Source organism: Trematomus bernacchii, unplaced genomic scaffold, assembly GCF_902827165.1.
Source record: "Trematomus bernacchii unplaced genomic scaffold, fTreBer1.1, whole genome shotgun sequence".
NCBI classification, from domain to species: Eukaryota; Metazoa; Chordata; class Actinopteri; order Perciformes; family Nototheniidae; genus Trematomus; species Trematomus bernacchii.
In genome coordinates this window covers 399,186-420,940 of record NW_022987840.1, presented here as the reverse complement: position 1 = coordinate 420,940, position 21,755 = coordinate 399,186, and the positions used below count along the sequence as shown (strand labels likewise).

Genomic DNA, 21,755 nt, shown 5'->3' with positions numbered 1-21,755 from the left:
TGGCAGAAACGCCAGCTGGATTCTGTGATAATAAGGTTCATAAACACGGTTTGGCATGCTGTCTGACTGGTTTCTAAAAATGTATTATGATGCTGCATTGTCTAAAAAGCAATTACTCATCCTCATCCTTCTCAAAGGCAACAGAAAACGTATAAAAAGCTGGGGGATTTTTATATTGCTCGGTGTCGCAAATGTATTTGCATGTCTTACCTTGGGGAGTGCCAATGCCGTAGCCTTTGCTGTCGATGAGCCCTCCCACCTGGGTCAGGTTACAGTTCCTCCGAGTAATGTAATCAATAGTTGCAGACTCCATAAGGAGGGCATAGTCTGACTTCAGCACTCTCTGAATCCCATCTTCAATAGACTTTACAAGGGAAGTGCTCGGCTTGCTGCTCATAAAAGCCCACATCTTCTCAAATGTAGAAACCTTGGATTTCTGTAAGGGATGGAAAGATCTAGGTTAGATATGTGCATTTGAACATACACCTTACTGCAAGTGAGAACAACATGGTTAAATTATACAATACCAAACAAAGGTTGAGCTCGAACAAAATTACCATTGACCAAATAGATTTATATGATTACTTCTACAGATCTCCATCGTCACAGGATTACAGGAAAGTAAATTGAAGCTTTGCGCACATCTTTTCTCATAAGTGCTACCCAAGCAGCAATAATAGAATGCCTCTCCATTAGTCTTGCATCAGGCTATGTGGTATTTCATGCCATTTATATGAGGTCACATTTATGCCATGTCTAATCGTAGATAATTACTGTCTAAAGACTATAAGCCATTTCAAATTGTGAAAGATGCTATTATAATAAGCCCCTCTTTATGTGGAACTACAGTACAAAACTGAGATATAATGGTCTGATATTAAAACTTAAAAGCACCAATTAAAATGTATAGCAAGAGCTGCCAAGTTGGCATCTTTGTCTCTAGATTTTAATGATATTTTTTTCACTGTCCAGATGGAGAAGAAGAGGTCAGGAAGGAACATGTCCATATGGCAGCTTAGTACAGCTAAGTGTACAAAATGGCATGCTGTACAACCACCAATTTCATTCAACCTTTTAACAGATGAAAGCTACTTTCCTTGGAAGCAGTTGACTCACTTTCTTCGCGCTCTTAGTGCTTTCCATAAAATGTGAAACTTAAAATAACAACAGCTCCCTATAAGAGGGGTTCAGATGACATGACAATCTACTGGGCAGCAGTGATTATGTTTCGAATGCAACATGCTTATTTGAATTGTATCTTAATGCCATTGACATATCAAATGTTACATTATATCAGAGTACCTGCTCAGCAATCACGTAAACATTTGCTGGAGAGTTATTTAATGCATCTAGTAGAAGGAAGAATTACACTGTATTGTGGTGTATTGTAGTATTTTAAAGGTCACCTATCATGCTATGTTGAGGCAATAGCATAGGTCTCGGATATATACAAATATATAAAAAACATGTCTATGAAGTGTTTTGCTCAAAATACCAAATGGATCACCCATTCTAGCCATGCCTCATATCCCTCCATTTCACTTCCTGTTTCAAAAGTGCTGATTTGGGGTATACATTTATATAATTAGATTTTTTTTTAAAAGGAGGGGGCTGAGCTCATGCGGGACCCGGCAGCTACTGTCTAAACTAAATACTGCGGTGATGAAACTCCATATCATGGATTATCAAGGATTATTTCTGAAACAGTATGGAGCTCAAAGGCTTTCTCTCTTGCCGGTTATACCACAAGGTGAGTTCCTTTTTATTTCCTGCTTCTTCACACACATGCTCTCCAGTACAGGTTAGCTCTGAGTGTTAGCGATGCTAATGTAAACACCGACCATATTACGTCCAAAACAGTCGGGCATTGTTTCTTATAGCAACGTTTTCTGATAGGGTCCGTGGGTGTAAAGCCAGCCTACATTTCCGATATTACGTCATATCGGACGCAAATCTGGATCAGCTCCGTTGTAGCCCCGTTTTTAGAGATTTGAGTACGGAGGAAAAAAGAGAGAGGGTTTTATTTTCTGACGCTGCGTGAGTTCCCCGACACACCGGGGACACATATTTATGTATAAAAGACATAAAAAAGTGCATTTTGCATGATAGGTCCCCTTTAAAGGCTGAAGGGCTAGGTGTGTAACTACTAGGGTTGACACGTTCCGGTTGGTTGGTTGATATGATCTTGTCAGACATTTCAAATGATCATTGGTTGGATAATCGCCGTTGTTACTTATATGAGGAGAAAAGTACTTAATCCATAATTGTTTGGGAACGTGTGTGTGTAAGAGAGACAGATATAGCCCTCCCTCAGAGAGCACACACACAGTTGTATCTTATTCTTGTGTCAGTCCTCAGACCTGACAATATTGCTACTGTAATGCATGAAGATGTTCGTTTCTGGGTTGGGTTAAACTGTGTGGATTGGCAATTATAACAGGTCTGGTGGGTGGGGGTATCATACAAATCCAACCACCGTACCCTGCTTAATAGGCTTTGAGTATGAACACATCATAATTGGAAGATTTGAATACAATTGGTCTAATAATAGCCATACACTTTGGGTCTAATGTTATAATTTCAAAAGCCTATTTGCTAGTTTCAGGGATATTTGTCGGTAGTGGATTTAGCAATGATCCATATCCACTATAGTAACCAGTCTCCACGCCTGGCTCATTACTAACCATCTAGAATAGACTCTGCTCAAGCTATAAATTAATATCACATTTGAGTGTAATCTATGGCAAAATCAAAGACCGTTTAGTTTGTCACTGACACATGAGTTTAGAACCAAACCCATCCAGTTTCATACATCTGCAGCGCATTCATCTCCTCCCCGGTCTCCTCAGTATTTATCATGCTTCTCCGCCTCATTGAATCGGCATCATTAGGCCTTTCTGTAAGTGCAATGGGGAGCAGAGGGCACTTGAGCCATGCTGCTCTGATGAGGTAATTAAACACCTGTTTCTCCTTCTATGTATGAGGCTACAATCACAACTACACTTTATCAAAGTACACCGAATGATCTCAAATAATTCCTTTTACTTGGCTATTCAGAGAAACGGAAGGTTGATTTATTTTCAAAAGGTCAAGGGCTTGAGTCGGATCCAGTCGCACTAATTATCATTACAAAACATTTTCTATTCCAGGGAAGAAATGCAATAACTAAGCAATCTTCCAGTCTTGTGATTAGTGTTGGTGGACTTCCAAGACGACACAATTGTTTTAAACTTGCATGATATCAGCAAAAAGCCTGAACCCAATTACTGATTCAAAGCTGGGGGACACACTATTCAGAAGATTCAACAAAGAGGCAGTGTTTATGAGCGCCACCATATTTGTGTGGGAATAAAAAAAGGGGCAGACAGATGCACTGGAAGAATCAATTTCATGTCATAAACTTATGGACTGCCTTCAATAGAAATGAGCAGGGTTTTCATTGTCTTACTGGGAGATACTGTAACTATGTTATTCAGCTCCACAGTAAGCACCATCTAAAGCAAAGCTCAAAATAATAAAATAAAGTCAAAGGCCCTGCAGGCAATGCTGAAACTTTGGAATAAAAAAATCATTATGGAGAAACACATCAAACAGTGTTGAGAAGCGAAGACGATGAAGAATTTGCCTTTGCTGTGGGAATTAAGATCTAACTGGGAAAAAAAAAATGATATATATATTTATATATAGAGATATTTTTTTTCTTTGGAAACATGCCTGACATATAACATTGTTTGACAGTCAACTTAAAACTTGAGGTCTTCTGCCTCATTTCTAAACACAAACATTCTATAGCATTATTTGTATTGTACATAATGTGGCATGTTTCAGCTGCAGTATGACTGTTTTCAAACTGAAGTATATAATGAAACCAACTTAAGTGACTATATTGTTTGACAATTGTTACACTATACCTGAATAGTACCATCAGTCATTTGTTTTTTGTGAATAACGCCTTCAAAATGATAAAATACCTTAATCTCATCATGACTATCCTTTATCGTGTTTACTGTACCTTGAAGAAAGACATTGTTGTATAGATATATATAGAGAGAGTGTTTATTGTACCTTGAAGAAAGTCATGGTTGCTCCATCCTTCACCACACCATACTCAATCTTGGTCTGCTTAGCGATGTCATCGGCTGAGTCCACAGGCGAGTCCATTCTCTCCACAGTGAGAAAGGCTGCTAGATTAGCAGTGTACGATGATATGATGATGAGTGTGAAGAACCACCAGATCCCCCCGATGATCCTGGTGGACAGGGCTTTGGGCATCAGTTCTGAGCCTGAAAACAACACAAACAGAGAGAGACTATTAAGCAATTATCTAGATAAATGTGTACCTGCCAACACTGTAACCATATTAAACAAATGCAGGGAACAGGATCGCTTGCGTTTTTGTTAATTAGCCTGCAAATGTGTTTGGCAGTGCCACTGCAGTTGATCAAGGCACTGTTAGCGATGAAACAGAAAATGAAGCCAGTTTGGCAGTTTAGCTAAACTGTAAGCTAAAAACTCAGAATGGGCACATCAGATCAGTAAACTGTGTTTCTCAGGCTCCTATAGTAGGTACAACAAATATTTTCAGCTCATGTAAGCATTTTAATTTGACCTTAATAACTAAACCAGCTCCCTATGTACTCATCAAGTTATTCATTTAGATATATCTTGTAATGAATTATACAATTGCGTGTTAATGTCTTGAAGCTGGAATTAGTCTTGATAAACCAGAAGACATGTCCTATGTATCTCAAACTGTTAGACTGGAAACAGTTTCCTGTCATAGCTGATCACGTTAACCAAATGTACACAATAATATATTTTGTAAACAACTCATCACAGTCCAGAAGAATAGAAATAAAGACATGGAACAGAGCCAGACTGACGGTACACCTCGACATCAGCCTTGACTTTGAGGGGTCCTCTGCCGAGTAATACTATGTTGGCTCACAGACTGGTGTTAAAGTTACTTTATATCTCATCTTTGACAACCTTTAAAATACCCTTGCGCTCTGTGCAGTCTTTTACTTCCGTGAGAAGATTTATGAGGGCAATTCTAAAGAGTAACAAGCCCACAGACGGGGGGCAGATTGGTCTGCTCTTTAACCTCTTCTACCAAATTTGATTGGATATGTCCTTTGTGGTTTGACAAAGACTCTCATGGTTACAGACAAGGGAAGACAGTTGTATCTCTTAATTCACTATGACTTCACAATGGGGAAGATCAAGATGCATTCTCTGGTTGCACAAAAAAAATCAAGTGAAGCGAGGGGTAACTCAATTGAATTCCAGACTATACAGTGCTGTTGTCAGCAGGGAACAGTATATGGTGCGGCATCAGAGGACTAATAAATATAAAAAGCAGATCAGTCATGTGGTGCCAGGGAAATGAAATGGTGTCAATATGCCGTGCATTTTTTTGACATATCTTGTAAACCAAGGAAATAAATGTTCTTTGAGGGAGGCGGCACTGATACTATTTCAGTAACCCAAACATCACATCCATCTCCCTGACTGCTGCACTGCTCATTCACATTAATGCATTAAATAGATGCCTCAAAGAAAGTCTATACATAGAATATACAAAACAATGAAGGTTAGGTTTCTTTGTGGGATTTGTGTTAAAAATAGACCTTTTTAATATTGTGACTAGGTAAATAAATGTACTATTAATCACACATAATAAAGCTTTATTATGCCATGTTATTTGAATAAAGAGAGCTCCACAAGATCACTGATAAATATACAAGACAAAAACTGTTGGATGAACTAAAGGGCTAAGCTAATGACTCCTGGTACACACTTTGCATTACCTGACGGCTATGAGAGTGGTTATTCTTCTCCTATAACTATCAGAAATAAAGTGAATAAGCATATTCCTAAAATTGAGCTTTTTTAAAAGGCATTCTAGAGCATACAAAATATTAGTTGGCAATGGAAAACAAGCTATGAAGTATATTGTTAGCTCCATATGCTAACTAGCTTATCCACCAAAACAACTATAAACATCCTGCAGTTAGTAACAACCATTGCTTTAATGTCATGTTGTACATTTTTTACTTAAAATACAAACATTTTTAATATGAGGTATGCCTACTTAGGCTTTCACTCTTATTATAGGGGTGGTACTAAACCTCCCCCATCTTGTTAGTCAGTGTTTATAAAAACCTAATCTCTCATGAGATGGCTTTGAAAGGCATTTGACAAAATCTTAACTCAATGTCCACTTGCTTCAAAGTGCTTTAGGGAGCTTCTTTTTTGAATATATAAAAAAGTAGACTTGAATTTAAATGGAAATATTCCTTTAGTTAAGGTCTGATTTAAAAACGATACGGTTACATTTTTAACTCCTTTTAGATCTGTTCAGTCGTATGATGTATACATCAATGTGAAACATGATTTTGGGCAATTTCTATTTCAGTTTATTTCAACAGTTTTTCTCTGTAATGCTTAAATTAACCAGCATTAGGCGAAACTCCATTGTTTTTTAAACCTTATATCGACTGAGGCTGCATTTAAATTCACTATTTTTGTGTCAGTATTTTTTGCGACATTTGTGAATACTGACTATATTCAATAAGGAAGTTAATATAAGTATAATGGAAACACAATGTCTATATCCATGCAAATACATTTCTTAAAGAAGTCACTGTGACACTGCAATTCTCCCTTTTGAATACATTCACAGATGATCTTGTACCTAATGATGCTTTTGAATCAGTCAGTCTGACAAAGAGAAAATCAGTTCCCTGTATATTTAGAAGTGCATTGTTCCACACAAGATATCCTGTTTTCCTGTAGTGTTTTCCCCCACTAGCAATGCCTCACCTTACCACGAGAGAGCTACACCTTCCCATGAGAATGATTACATGCACTTAGCATTCCCTCTGTGAAGTCATAGCACAAAAACCCTCTTTCCTTGCTTGAGGCTTCTACTTGTTAATTGCTTTTAAATAATGACACTTGTGAATGGAAATGTTTATTCAATTGCAAGTAAATCTAGATCTGTAGAGTCACAACTGCAGTTTCTTAATCAGAGACAACAAGTCAGCACAGATTAGCTTTTGCATAACGAACACAATGTTGTTATGCCTCAGACCATGCAGCTTGGAAATATTGAGACGAAATATGTTCTAGAAAATCAAGGCATGAGAACATTTGGAATAAGTCAACTTGTAAATCAAAGACACTTTCTAAAATTATTTTATGTGGGGAAACCAATTTACAGGAAATGATCAGACATATGTTTGTTGTGAGCAACAGCCTACTGAGACCCCCGGGAAAGCATTTGAAGTACACAAAGTGTTTGCTTCTGCACCTCCTCATATTTTGCCTTCTTTGTCTTGGCTATGACACCTTCCTCCCACAGACAAGCTGGTAGATTTTTTTTTTTGGATCTCCTCAAAGACGTCCATTTGCATTTTAAACATGTCAAAGAAATGGCTTCCATCTCAGCTTCTGTCACTGTGTTTGGCAGACAAGCGGAGGATGTCTGTTTATGTGACACAGACAACATATTCCTCGCTGCTGCAGCCTAAATGGGTGTCGCCCAAAGCCAGAGTCAGTCTGTCAATTTTAAACTCTTAGAATGTATATGTAGAGGATCATTAACAAGATCCTTTTTTCACAATACTTAGTTAAAAAAACATGTAGAAACAGTTTTGCGTTTTCATTTAATTTTACACATTTTATTCGGTATTTAATTTGTCATTTTCAGGTCTCTAAAAATATATGATTTGCAAAACTGTACTTTTAATATAATGTGAACCCAAATAAATAAAGAATTACAAAAAAAACGTTTGCAAAAAGTGCATCATATATACATGTATCATAATGTAGATAAACCTGCTACAGAACTCAAACATGAACTATAAGTTTATTTCAATATCCCAATTTAAACCTCTTTATTCAGGGTACTATAACAAAGAAAAACAATATTTTCTTCGTGTTTTTCTTCGTGTAATTATGATTGAATTACACATTTTACTGTACATTTAAAATGAACATTGAGATCATAGTTGAGGGACAGCATTTTTTTTTATATCATGATATGTACTAACATTTTCTTTATCTATCAAGCATTGTGTGACACATTTTAACATAAATCCCACATTCATGTGCTGGGACTTGTGTTTAATTGCAGTAACCTCCACATATGAGTCACACTGGAGCACAGGCTTTCACAGAGAGCCCTGGAAAGCATGATACGAATTATAATAGGGAATTCTCCCCAGTTTAGCTGGAATAATACAGACTACTAACTAGTTCATTTGGATTTGATTCTTTCTTTTCCCTCCCGGCACACTGATGCTACAGTTGCAGATCTCTGCCTGCACGGGTAATTTGTCGGCGCTGCTATGCATTTTTATAAGAGCGCTGCCATGCTCCTGTGCTTAATGAATTGCTCAATGTGTTTTCTATCCTTATGGGCAAAGATCCACTACCGAGCCTCCTTGATTTGCCTTATTACTTTGAGGTTAAGCATTTTATTACTCAGGACTCTTTCCCCCCACAGTTGACTTCATTATGTCATGTCTGGGCCTTCATTAGTTTACTCTAGTCCTTTAAGCGACACCAGACAAGTGAAGATCTATTTGTAGAATTAAATCTGCAGTGGTAGCAGGTCTAGTAATAAAGATTGAACCTGTGTGCTAAAAGAAGCAGTCACTTCCTTTTTTGACTGGTTTCAAAATGTTACATTGATGTGACATTTATTTGGTAGGCTACTTGTTGGACAATGAGGCATATGGATTTTCTACAGCGAGCAAGTCGTACAGCGCTGAAATATCACACAAGACTGCTCTAGCATGGCTGACAGCTGGCATTTGTCAGACATGTTCCTCAACTTACCCTTTGCGTCCCAACCCTTAGAAAGCTCTTGAGTAGGGCCAGTGACTGCCTTATGGGAAAATAAATTCAGCAATGTTTTCCATCCTTACCTGACAATCTCTGACAAGTGCCTGGCACCTACTCTTCCCGTTTTAAACAGCAGGTAGGTGACAACAGCCTTCCTTTGTCATGTAACGCTGAGCTCTGCTGTTGTTCTTGACAGGTAAATGTCTTATGAAACAGTCAGGGAATGGAAATCATGGAGCTTGTCAGTTAAAGAGGCAGAGAAAAGGGAGCAAGCGGAAAAGTGAGGTGGTGTGACGGTATTGTTTCTGACAGGGAAGAGGATGTGTGTGCCGCAGTACCTTGTTGCATTAAGGAGCCGACTCCAAACCAGAAGCTGTTGAAGAGGGTGAAGTTGTTCTCCACCACATCTGATCCTGGGTTGCAGGGATGGGCGTCGTACCATTCATACGGGCTAAACCTGGGAACGAGACAGGAAGTTGGAAAGCAGTTTTTGGGTTATACTGTACGTTCTGAAAGAAATGCAAGAATAACATCTTATGTATGCTTCTGGAGCACCATTCCTTCCTCAAGAAAAACCTAAAAAACAGAATCATATTAGCATGAGAGCTATTTTGAGAGTTACTGCTATTTTACCGTTCCATCTGTGGTTTCCAGTAACAACGCTTAGGTATTGAGGAGTTCAGTAGAGCAGCAGCTCTAGCAAAAATAGGTTGTGAAACTAATTTGTTCCTCTTACTGGCTGAATATATAACCTTGAGAAACTTTAGAAAGTTGTTCCGGCAAACAGTTTCCTATTGCATGTAAATACAAAGCAACACAAGCATTCATTGAGAGATTGTGGCAACCTAATAAACTACAACACTCATTATCATAGATATAATATCTGGCTCTTTAGCTGGTACATACTCCACTATGTTCACCAGTTAGTGGTTAGTCTGCTGTTGGGCGCGGGGCAGTCATACAGTGAACCCCTCACATTAAAGCCATGAACACCAAAACAATGTGCTGAAATGCATTAAAAAGCTGAGGGACAGTGGGTGATGGTTTTCTGTGGTTTCATCTCAATGAGCAACAGCCTTTGTATTTAACATAATCTTCTAATCCAATGTTAGCGTAAAAAACATTGGCAAGTGTGTATTTAAGTGTGTACGGTCATAACCTTGTGAACAATTTAACCACCCACCCATACTGTACATTCGAAGATGTTGACATGCACTATTTTCACTGGTCAAAACTATTATTATATTTATATACATTTGTTTTATATTCGGGATTGTGGGAAACGGTATTTCGATCTCTCTGTCTGTACACACAAACTGGAAGATTGACAATAAAGTTGACTTTGACTTGACAAATCAAAACATGTTCGAATCAACTGGTCCTGGTTTAGCTTCCCCTCAGAAACCCTCTCAACTATTTCTTAATGGTTTTCTTGAAGATGACCAAAGGCACAATAATCCAATTCTTCAGAGGAAATACAAGGTCATGTTTGAGAGTTCAAGGCATTAAAGACTCCTTTCTAAAGTCACATGAAACCATAAGGTCTCTCGATATCTCTGCCATTTAGTTTGACACCTGCGGGAAATGATTTTATTGCACAAGCCATTTTCAGAGGCAGATTCTGAGATAGAACATGCTAAATGTCACTACTTTCCCCGTTTTAAAATATATATTTTTATGTGGAAAATCTTTTTTTCTGGCTGCTCTATTGAATACAATTGGATCCCTTAAACTCCAGAAAGTATCCCCCTGGGAACATGGGACATCTCTATCTTTGATGAGAAGTGGTTATGGCAGAAAATAAATATAACAGATAAGTAACTAAATGGTCCACAAAACTGGAACCGACAATGGTAAATCCTCGAGTGCACATTCTCACTTAGAAGACCGTAGAAATCCCTAGAAAGATTTAATCAGCTGAAATTTATATTGTGAGAGATAGATACACTTCAATCTAATTACATGCTGCAGGAATAGTCTTGAATATGTCAGCAGTATTTTTAATCAGACACCAAACAGGACTGATGGTTAATCATAAAACGGCCTTAAAATGGAGTCTATTCCAGCCATCATTCAAGCATTTCTCCTCTCAGTTTCGCACTCAGACATCAGAACTGATAGACAAAAACAGTGGGTGCTTTTGATAAATGTTTTATATCTTGTGCATTTAAAAAAAAAAAAACATACTCATTAGTGTTACTTGTTGCAATCATTCCCTTCAGAACATTTGCAGGCATCAGAAAAGCATTTGGCAGCTGTTGGTTCTCCCTGCTATTTCAATGAATTCCTTCAGTCTCATTTACTTTTACTTCAATGTTGAATTGAAAGCTGTGGTCAAAAAATATGTGGAAGTAAAGAGGCATGGAAAGACTTTCTGTGCATTTCAAACTGGTCATAAACTGGACTCAAAGAGGCCTCAAACCCAGAAAGAGAAAAGTGTATCTTCACTACTTTGAGGCCATTTTCTACACAGACAATTTACCACTGCTGATGTAATACTTCTGGTTCTTTGCTAATTTCTAGAAAGGCTGTGTCGGCAATTAGAGCCACAGGCTTGCGTCAGACTGCCTGCTGAGTAACCTCTTGGAAAACTGTCTGCTAAATAACACTATTAGCTGTGGACCGTACAGTGTGCACATACAATGTGAATCCCACTGCCTGTATTCCTTCATATACTTTAGGGACTGTGGTAACTAAAATGTAATGTATGAAATATAAAATAAATTAATCATCATCCTGATAATGGCCTACTTTAAAGGTGCACCTATTATGCAAAATCCACTTGTTCATGTCTTTTATACATAAACATGTGTCCCCTCTGTGTAAAGAGATTCTGAAAGTTTCAGGAAAAAGGTTTCGCTTACTTTTTGTCCTGATCCATTTATATAAAAACCTGTCTGAAAATGAGCTGATCAGATGTTGGCCACTTTATGATGTCATAACGTTTTTTTGGCTTGTGTAACCATTAAGCCCGCGTCCCGAAATTGACACCAGATGGACACACGATAAAGGAAATGTTCAAATTCGGCTCGTAACATCGGGCCATTCGTGAGGGCATCTTAAGCAATCGTATGACCGCCGGTGGAGTTTCTCAGGCTCCGGCAGCAACTTCGTGAGCGGTGGCAAAAAAAAAATTGCCGAAAGACCCTGCGAAGGTTCATTTTCGTGTTTAATTCGTGTGTCCATTTTGCCCTTCGTAAGGCCATCGTGAGGGCATCTTCTCAAATCGTGTCATCTTCGTCTTTACTTCGTGTGATCATTGGTGCCAACGGGAATTTTTCGCCTCACGAAGACAATACGAAAACAAGTTTACGCTGTTGACAGGAAGTTGTTCATGACGGAGTATGTGGTTCGGGTGCCATCGTGTGGCCTTCTGTAGGCATCGTAATTGCTTGACTGTTGACCAAGTTCGGGGCCATCTTCGTGGACAGTGTGACGCCAGCCTTAGCCAATAACCAATCAAGGTAACCCCCCTCCCACCTTATCACCTGAATCTCCTCCTAGAGCACCATTGTGTTCTTTTTAACCAAATATCTCGCAGAGGGGCGTGGGGAGGGGCTCCTTATTTTCATCTAAAGTAACAGACACAGAATCAGCACTTTTGAAACAGGGCTGAAACAGAGGGGATTATGGGATGCTGCAATGATCTGTTTGGTGTTTCGAGTCAAACACTTCAGAGACATGTTTGTATATATCTGAGACCTATAATATATTGATGAAAAACAGTATAATAGGTGACCTTTAATATTTTGAATGCGGCTCGTTTCATGGTGTGGAATTAGTACTTTAACTTAAGTTGAAGGTTTTGATACTTTCTCAGTCTCCACCAATGGTTTTTAATTATTTGTGCTAACCTTCTACTGTAGATATAAGCATGTAACTCAATGCAGGCCTTTTTTTTCTTCTATGAAGTTCATACAAACAAGACCTCCGCTCCCTGTCCATGGAACTGAAATATGCGTAGGATAAATACAATGACAGACGAGACAGAAAATATGATTATCCAGGCTTCATTTACTACCAAAATGCCATATAATCAACCAAATAGCGTTCCCTTTCTTTTTGTCATCCCATCTCCAAAATAAAAAATAAAAATGACTACTGCTACTGTTGGCGTTCCATTTTTCTAAGCTGCTCGGTCATTCAGTTAGCTTGTTCAACACGTCTGCATCACAGGCTCTGAAATGTTCTGTAGTACTGCATGGGCAGGCTTTCTGTGTCCACAGCTTACTGGACAACCTTTGGAGTATATCAGAGCAAAATCAACAGCTCAAATCACATTCCCAGCCAAATTCTGACAGCTTGTTAAACAGTGGCATAGTTTGCACAATTTTCCTGGTCAAAAAAAGTGGGGGGAGCGACATGAACAGGATTTTGAAAAGAGTCCAGCGGAGAATGCGCCTCAAAACATGATTATTATGATGAAGCATTGCTTTTCAAAGCCAAAGTGTTTTGTTAATGCCTTGACACCTCTGTCCAACGTTTAAAAGTACCTACTTGTGCTGAAGTAGCCTTTTCTTTGTTCAACAATGTGTGTTTTATGCTCACATAATGCACTTTCAGGGATGCAGCTTTTCAGCCATCTAGGACGGCCTCCAAAAAATCTGATGCAACAGTTTAAGATGATTTTGTACTTATGTGAAGCCACTCCAGAATTAGTTTGGTCTCGCAAAACAACGAATGGGGATAGACGAGTGCAGCTGTTTGCTCTCAAGTCAACTCCTTTCAGCGCCCCTTTCTAGAACTTCCTAAAGCACCACTTTGAATGAAAAGCAGCAGGAAACACTCACAATAATACTTACAGGATATTCAACATATTCATGCCAAAAATAATTTACAAGTGAGATACTTTTCAGCCATCAAACAGCTAATCTCCATCCATAATCTTTTTATGACTTATTACTGCCATGAATGTTTATGATAATAATTATGTTCAACTATATATAGCCTCCGTCGATGTGTATACTGTTTTTCTTTGAACAGCTGAATATGATCATTAAGCCAGTATTTATTCTTTTTAAACGACCGATTAAATGTGCTATGCCAATTCCAAAGGCATCACATGGGAAAGATGAAATTGCACACTGAGGGAAACTTTACTACTCAATTGAAGTTTTCTTTTTTTTCCTATTTCTCCTCTTCGTGCTGGGTTGTAGAGAGCCCATGCAGAGATGAATACCTTGATCACTACCTAGCAGCTAGCGCCATATGAGAAATTGGTGTACTCGAATCCCTGCAATGAGGAAATTACTATGTTCATTGAGAGACCTGAAGGAGAAATGTATGAAGGACTTATAGGACTAACAGTATGTAACCTGCGGACTTACCTGGCAATGACAAAGAGGACACAGCTAACACCCAGGTAGGCCAGGAGGATGTAGACCCAGATGTCAGGAGTCATGGGGTTCAGGAAGGAGAAGAAGCCGTTGTTGGTGGCATTGGGTTTGCGATACAGGATGGAGATTCCCGTGTTCATGAAGGGCTTGGTGAAGTCGATGACCTTTTCACGCATATAGGTGATGGTGAAGGGAGCCACTGCCAAGTCTGCCCTCTGTAGAGAAACACAAAAAACAGAACATTTAATTATGATATTGACAGATTGATTAACTTGACCAAGCTGGAAGCGTTGCTCAAGAGGTTGCAAAGACAGTTTGGAAATGATTGTTCCAGACTGAAATACTACCACCAATTACATTTTGGTTTAGACATTAGGTACAACTGTACCAGGAGATCAGATTTAAATTCTAGTTTGTCCAAAACTAATAACACCCTTACCTTCTACAATAAGATGGTAAACATTATTCATACTGCATGTTAGAATTGTCCTTATGAGCAGGTTAGTATGCAAGCTCAAAAATGTCTTTGAACTCTATCAGAAGGACACTAATAGGGTGCTCTTTTATGTAAAAATGTGGTTTAGGCCACACTATACTGCAGTGTCATTCCCTGTAAAACGTATAATATGAATGCATAATATCTCTTCACTGATGCAAAATGGAGAAACATTGTTCCAGTGTATCAAATACAGTTCCATCCACAAAGACACAATATAGATTCAATAGAATGGCACATAACACCATATTGCATTGGGCAATGGAGACAGCTGAGCATGACAGATAAGTTGCAGTCACTATTATATACGTTTGACTGCATATTCAGAAGGCTACCATTTAAATTGGCAGTGCCCACCACTCCCCGGCACCCGGCTGGACAGGAGGTTAATGAAACCAGCTGCTCGGTGCACGCTTGGATACCTCTATCCACCAAGAACTGACACAACTCACAAAGGAAGGCTTTCTTCTCTTCCGATGCTGAGCAACTACAGAGGAACAGGGCTTGTTCAAAAAACAGTTCATCGTGCGGCATTTCAAACAAACACAATGAGAGACCATGTTTTGGATCTTTATGCAAAACTGTTAAACCTATTAGCAGCTGGTTCAAGAAACACACACAACCTAATTAATAGAAAACTGAAAAATAGTTGAATTGTGAACAGCCATTTTGCATATCATGAACTAGTGTATTTGATGGCTTCCATTTGCATTGAACACCAGATAATATCAGGTTCTTGACTTCGATACTCAGGTTTTTAGACCCTAAGGCTGTTCTTAACACGAGTTCAACTTTCCCTGTGGCTCAGACAGCGTTTTGCTTAAATTCTTGTGATGACTACCGCATAACGGTATACGAAGGTGAGAAAGAAAACATTCCCTCTTTGAGTGTGGCGCTATGGCTTATGTTCTCCTGTGGTCAGCACCATGGTAGCTAAATACACGGGGGCTCCTGAAGAGACGGAAAGATGGGAAAACCGATGCATCCTGCAGTGCGTCTGCTGTCTCTCTTAAACTATTCAAATGTGCACATCACATACTGCTCCCTCTGTTCTCTGCTGCCAACTGCAGCTTTGAACCGACCTGCCACTCAGGCGGAAGATAAACCAGCATGTGATTCCAGACATCCCTACGGTGGGCTAATGTACATGCCGCATGTCCTTGTTCTGCCGTGTGCTTAGACACACAAACTGGGCACAAGCAAGATAACCTGATAGTGCCCTGCTGCGTGCCACATGGCTCGGTGTTATCTGGGTCTGCAGATGGTGGGCTTAGTGGTGTTCTCCCTCCGGACATACTCACCTGATGATAGCCTGAAGGATTCATAAAATAACAATTGATCCATGTCTGCACACATTGAGGATACCTGAGCATTATTACAGTGAGCTTTTTCTTTGTTTCTGTGTTTCTCATCAACAATGTGGAAATTAGGGCATTTGATCACGCTCCAAACATACCATAATTACATACCGCCTACAACCAAGGCTTTTGATCCCTGAGCAAACATTTACACACTATGCTACACAGTTTGTGTGCATTTCACAGATTGCAATCACAATGCTAATTTGCAGATTGTATCACACTTAAGTAAAGGGCTCCTGTGGTACTCCTTTTTTAGTTTTATACTAACATTTAGGATTGTTACAAAAGCAGATTTTTGCTTCAGTAGAATGTGAAGCATTTCAAGACACACACTTTTCTGAGCAATGATATGGGCTCCACAAAAAGTTTTGCTATTAGAATATTGAGTGGATATACAAATGTCTAATTTCCCTTTTGAACATGCATTTACAAAACCAATGTTCCACACTTCTATGCACAACAGTGAGGATGCCTCTTACAGAATACAGTCTGAAATCAAAAGGTACAAAGGGCTAATGATGATGACATGCACTGTAATCAAGACATTTTTGCTTTGCATAAGCACAACATTCAGAGCTTGATGGCCTAGAGCTGGGATTTACTTAGCGGCGCTTTGACAGGCGGGACAGACATGTTTGCTGTTGAGGCAGTTTAACTTTAGCCCTCTCTGCTACGGGTCAGCCGCTCTCACCACAAGGTCATCCTGCTGCCTCGGATCAAAATCAAAATCACACGTGACCATTCAGATGCTTTCCTCGTTTACCAGGAAATTCTTATGAACAAAATATGTGAGATTTATCTGAATACACCTTAATTGGTTTAGCATTTCATAGATAGACTTCTACAGTGTCTATTTATGTGAGACAACGATGATGTGGGCTGACAACAACCTTCCAGTGTGTCTGTCGAAGCAAATAATGTCAATTGCCATGACGGAAACAAATGATGTGCTAAGCACGCTATTAACATTTGCATCACAGCGTGATTAAAGTAATCATCTATTGTGACTAAATCAAGTTTAACAAGGCCTGTTGCATCATTTAGCACCTTCCAAACAATGCCCTTTGGCACTGCAGTGAGCTTTGTGACTACGCACAGGGAAACAAGGGCTTTATGTTACACAATGCTAAATTGTTGCATTGCAGTTCCTCATTCAGAAGCATCAGTTACATGGGAAGTAAATCGCATTATAGTATCATATTCATCAGAAAATATAGGCAAGCAACACTTAAGGAGCTTTACTCTATTTCTGTCACATCATTTTCTCTATGTGACAAATCTTGATGAACTACAGAGAAGGCGTACACCTGATTTTAATAAACTCGAGTCTTGTTCTGTTAAATAAATGTCAGTCAGCAGTTTTGTGTAATTCTGTAATGCAGCTGTGATTTATAAGAGTGCACTATGTGAGCTGATATCAGGAATGCATGAGTGTTGTGTTTCAGCCCCGCTTTATCAGCTAAAACCCCTGTTTTCTACCTCGGACCTTATCTAACTCTGTGACCCATTTCTAAGTAAAGGCACTGATCCCCAGTGAACTGTTATCAATCTTATCCGTCTGTATTACAACGAAGGGGCAATGGGTTTTTAAGAGGTTAATAGAAAGTAGTTATGAATACAAATTGAACAGATAACGAATGACAGCAGCCATTTACTTTTCCCTTCTCTCTCTTTGTATGATGTACACAATACACATAGCATTTATTTGTTCAGAGTTTGGAAGAAAAATAGCCTAAACTTTATTCGCTCGGTGAAGGAGATGTGGTAGTTTGAGTTTTATTCCCAAGAAATCTGTAGACATACTGGCCTCATATTATTCCAGGGTCAGATCTCTTGAGCTTGACTTAAAGTTTATATTTCAGGTCTGCTGAATCAAGATCAGCTTATCCACACCGGCATGGGTAAGGAAGCCACTAGACCACAAAATAGTACCCACGAAAAAATCCACATGCACCCTTGGTCATGCGATAAGGCACAGTAAAAGCAATAACTACCAGTATAGATTCTAATCTTCACTTCTGCTGCTATTTACAAAGGCATAGGGAAAAAGAAGCTAAAAAATATTATGCACATTCTCAAAATTATAATAATTTCACGTATCGGCCCAGTGTAGAATTTCTCTTCTATAAAACACATGCAGATGGAGCTTCACATGGGTTTGGATGTTTGTGTTCAGCATTGTTCATATTTACAGTAAGTCAGTCTCGAGGTCTCAATTACCAGATGCTACATCTTCCCAATCACATGTAAACCATATGTCACAAACAACAACAACAACAACAGGGAAATAAAAGGAAATATCTTTGGCTGTAAGATTATGAACATATTCTCTCATATGTGCTGCTTAATGATGGAGTCATGCATCCCTTTTTGGTGCCAGAATTCTCTGCCTTTAGTAATCCATTTGTTCCCCTGAAGGTTATTGTTATTAACACGGATCTAGCAAAAAGCTTGGACGGAGAAATAAAGTGCTGCAGTGGGAGACACCTTCCCCAACCCTTTCAGCACCAAGCCATTGACTCCTGCCATACGATTCCCTGCACTAAATGCCACTTAAGCTATTACAAGTTTTCAGCTGAGTACAGTGCTGACCCGATGGGGCTGAGGACAAAGAGAGAGCACTGACAGGGACACTTATGAAATGCCAGTAGAGAATTGCCACCATCACTTCGATGTGAGGCTGTTTCATGGCCGCTGAGGCTCTGAGTTTGACACAGACAGCTGCGATTGCCCACTGTCCCTCAGCAGGATGATTGCGCTGTGTTCTCCTCCTCTCAATATATGCAGGATCACATGATCATCCTGGATTTCTGTCTTATCCCGCTGAAGGAAGTGGTTCGTCTCACTGAATGGCATCAACACACTTGTAACTTTTAGGCAACCTTGACATAATTGTGCCATAAATGTAACTGACAGCTTTGCAGGCTCTTCCTGACTTGCACTCAATCATAACTATATCACTGGCAACACAGAGGACATAACCTTCAATTCTGTTCAATGGCATGCTTTTGTAAGTTTGTGTGATGATGTAAAACATTTTACAGCATATGAAGCTGCAAAATGAAGGAATAGTTTCACATTTTGGCAAATGTAGCATAAAGCCTGGACATGGGAACATGCTGCCTGGCCCCCTTTAACAACATACACAAACTATAGCACAATAACACGATGCTTCATTTGTTAAGTCAAAACTGAGACCAAAATGTACGTTTTAAGTGAATTATATCCTGGTCATTTACTTATCAGTTTCTGCTCTGAGCAATAGTAAGTTGACCGTTTAGGCCAAAAAGCTACATATGTACCATACAAATGGCATCGATCTTTTTATCTGGTACCTTGCAAGTAAACAAAAAAGCCTATCGCAAAACTATAGTAAGTGAATATAGGTAAAATGTGAAGCAGACAATATGAAATACAACTTACATGCTCTATCAGTTCCCTTATCATGCCATTCCACTGGCCCTTTTCATCCTGAGAGCCATATCTCCCATCAGGAACCAGACGGATCTCATACGTGAAGCCCAGGACGATGGCCAGCTCCTTGAGCAAGTCGATGCAGTATCCTTCGAATCGGTCGTTCCCAACCAGCGCCTTGTCAGACTTCTTAAGCATGACGTATGGCTCCTCCTGCACAGACCCAAAAGATCAAATGAAACGCAATGGTGAGGTCAGCTTTTTCAATTTGTTTCAGCACATGCACTTAATTGAAGCAAAGTGATCTGAGCTGATGAGTCGCTGTTGCATTTAACAGACAGTGACAGCAGATTCAAGTTCAGCGTGCGGGTACAGGGAGTTTTCAAATATGAAAGGCGGCTGAGCTTTTCCTACATCGATTTGTATTAACCAAAAGAGACCTAAGCTAATTGAATACTCTAATGTAAATTAAGTGCCTTGCTATAGTGATGGTAATGCATACAGAAGGAATGTTTATACAGCGAGCTTACTAAACCTACACTGCTGTATGTTGACCTATATAACTGGTGCACAGGTCGGTTTGTTTTATAGTCGGGTTGCTGACACTCTTTACTGGCCTGTAATATCCTGCCTGGCTCCTCATAATTCGGCCCTTATAAAAGCTTGATTAGAAACAGAATGCAGCGGTGAAATGGAACATGCCCACGACGTCGCCTTCATCAATTGACACCAATCTCCGAGGGAGAGCGGCCGAGCTGAGGCCTGCAGTGACAATGACTTACACGGAGAAGCTCATAAATGATTTCCATTATAAACTGCCTGTTACTATTTCCCTGTCAGATAAACTTACATGTCCCACTGTGCATCTCATAACATGTTGGTCCATTTATGCAAGGCTGTAATATAATGTATTGCCTCGAATAGCCAGATGTATAATTTAGAATCTAAGTACAGAAACAGTGTAATTGATTCTCTAGTGAAGGTGATCCTTGCTATGTCAAAGAGGAAAGAGGGATTTATTTTTCATGGAGGTGATTAGTGTATTGGTCAACACTATAACATCATGTGCTAGTGTCATGTTGACACAGTTGCACTATTTGTTAAATTGCCTCTACAGTACAATGCATACACTGATATTAAGCAGGAGATAGTTTACTCCATAAATTCTGGAAAAAAATGCCTAAAAAAACAGTGATGATACACATCCTTAATTATTAGCCAACAAAATATGAAGCCACTTGGACACCACAATGTCGATGGTATTTTAAATAAATAATATGTTATGAATATTTGATGACAATGCATTTAGAGAGCAAGTGCTTCGCCGCATACTTTGCTAAAGTTGTCCAATTAACTTGATCAAAAAGTTTGCATGTTATGGGAAGGAGTCATTACCATCTGTTTCTAGCCCTCCAATTCTTGCTATTCCCCAAGGTTTGGACTCAAATCAAAGTGTTTATACCAGTTTTACCCACACAGTCGCAGCATGGGCGTGCATAACAGAACGAGGAGGGAGGCGGGCTTGCGAAGAGACATTACAGGCAATGGAGTGCAAACAATTAATGTAAGGGGGAAAACACATTAAGCGCCTTAATCTCTTCGACAAAGTTATCACTATAAAGCTGTCAGACGTCTTGTTCATGCATCACTGGAATCAGTTTGATGCAATGTCATTACACTAAGAGGGGAGATTGATATTAAAGTTTAAACTCGCTTCTGCAATTTAAAAGTAGGCAATTTCTATCATCTTAAACTAATGATTCCAAACAAAATAGGAAAAATCGAGGAACATGTCGGAACAACTCAAGTGCACTTTGAGGCAAAAATGATACAAGATATTTTAAGTAAACGTGAAATGTGACTAATACCTTTATTCGTCCCACAGAGGGGAAATGTACAAACACTTGAACTACAGTACTGGGGGAGAAACATTACCACCACTCTTACTTCAACATAAAAGCAGCCTACAACTACCTAGTGCAATAGTTCAACATTACAGCACTTTAAACCTTTTTCAATGTCTCCTTTTAGAGCCCAAATTAACATAGATGGCACCTGATAGGCATTCATTATGCTCCCCCTTGCCCTTACTCATAATTACAGCCTTGTGGTCCAATATAGGCATAATGATAGTGTTTATTGTTGTGGCTTGTATATCTGTCCTGAAAAGGTGCAGGGGGGGAACATCTGTGTCAGCACCTCTCTGATAGCTCCACAAAGACCCCAGCATCCATTGACAGTGTTAAGTACATACAACTAGGGATCTACAAATGCATCCAATGTCGCGCTAGGGGA

At 39.3% G+C, this 21,755-nt stretch overlaps 1 protein-coding gene across 1 annotated transcript in view; it reads right to left on the bottom strand.

Annotated features, from left to right (window-relative positions):
- The window catches only part of LOC117468606 (glutamate receptor ionotropic, kainate 3), an 85,652-nt gene that overhangs the window by 1,444 nt on the left and 62,453 nt on the right, over positions 1-21,755 (bottom strand). Inside the window, exons 10-14 of the mRNA XM_034112837.1 lie at positions 19,470-19,673; positions 14,181-14,404; positions 9,192-9,310; positions 4,066-4,283; positions 211-436 (exon numbers count right to left, since the gene is read on the bottom strand). Of these exons, the coding sequence (XP_033968728.1) occupies positions 211-436; positions 4,066-4,283; positions 9,192-9,310; positions 14,181-14,404; positions 19,470-19,673 (991 nt within the window). The remainder of the gene's footprint in view (positions 1-210; positions 437-4,065; positions 4,284-9,191; positions 9,311-14,180; positions 14,405-19,469; positions 19,674-21,755) is intronic.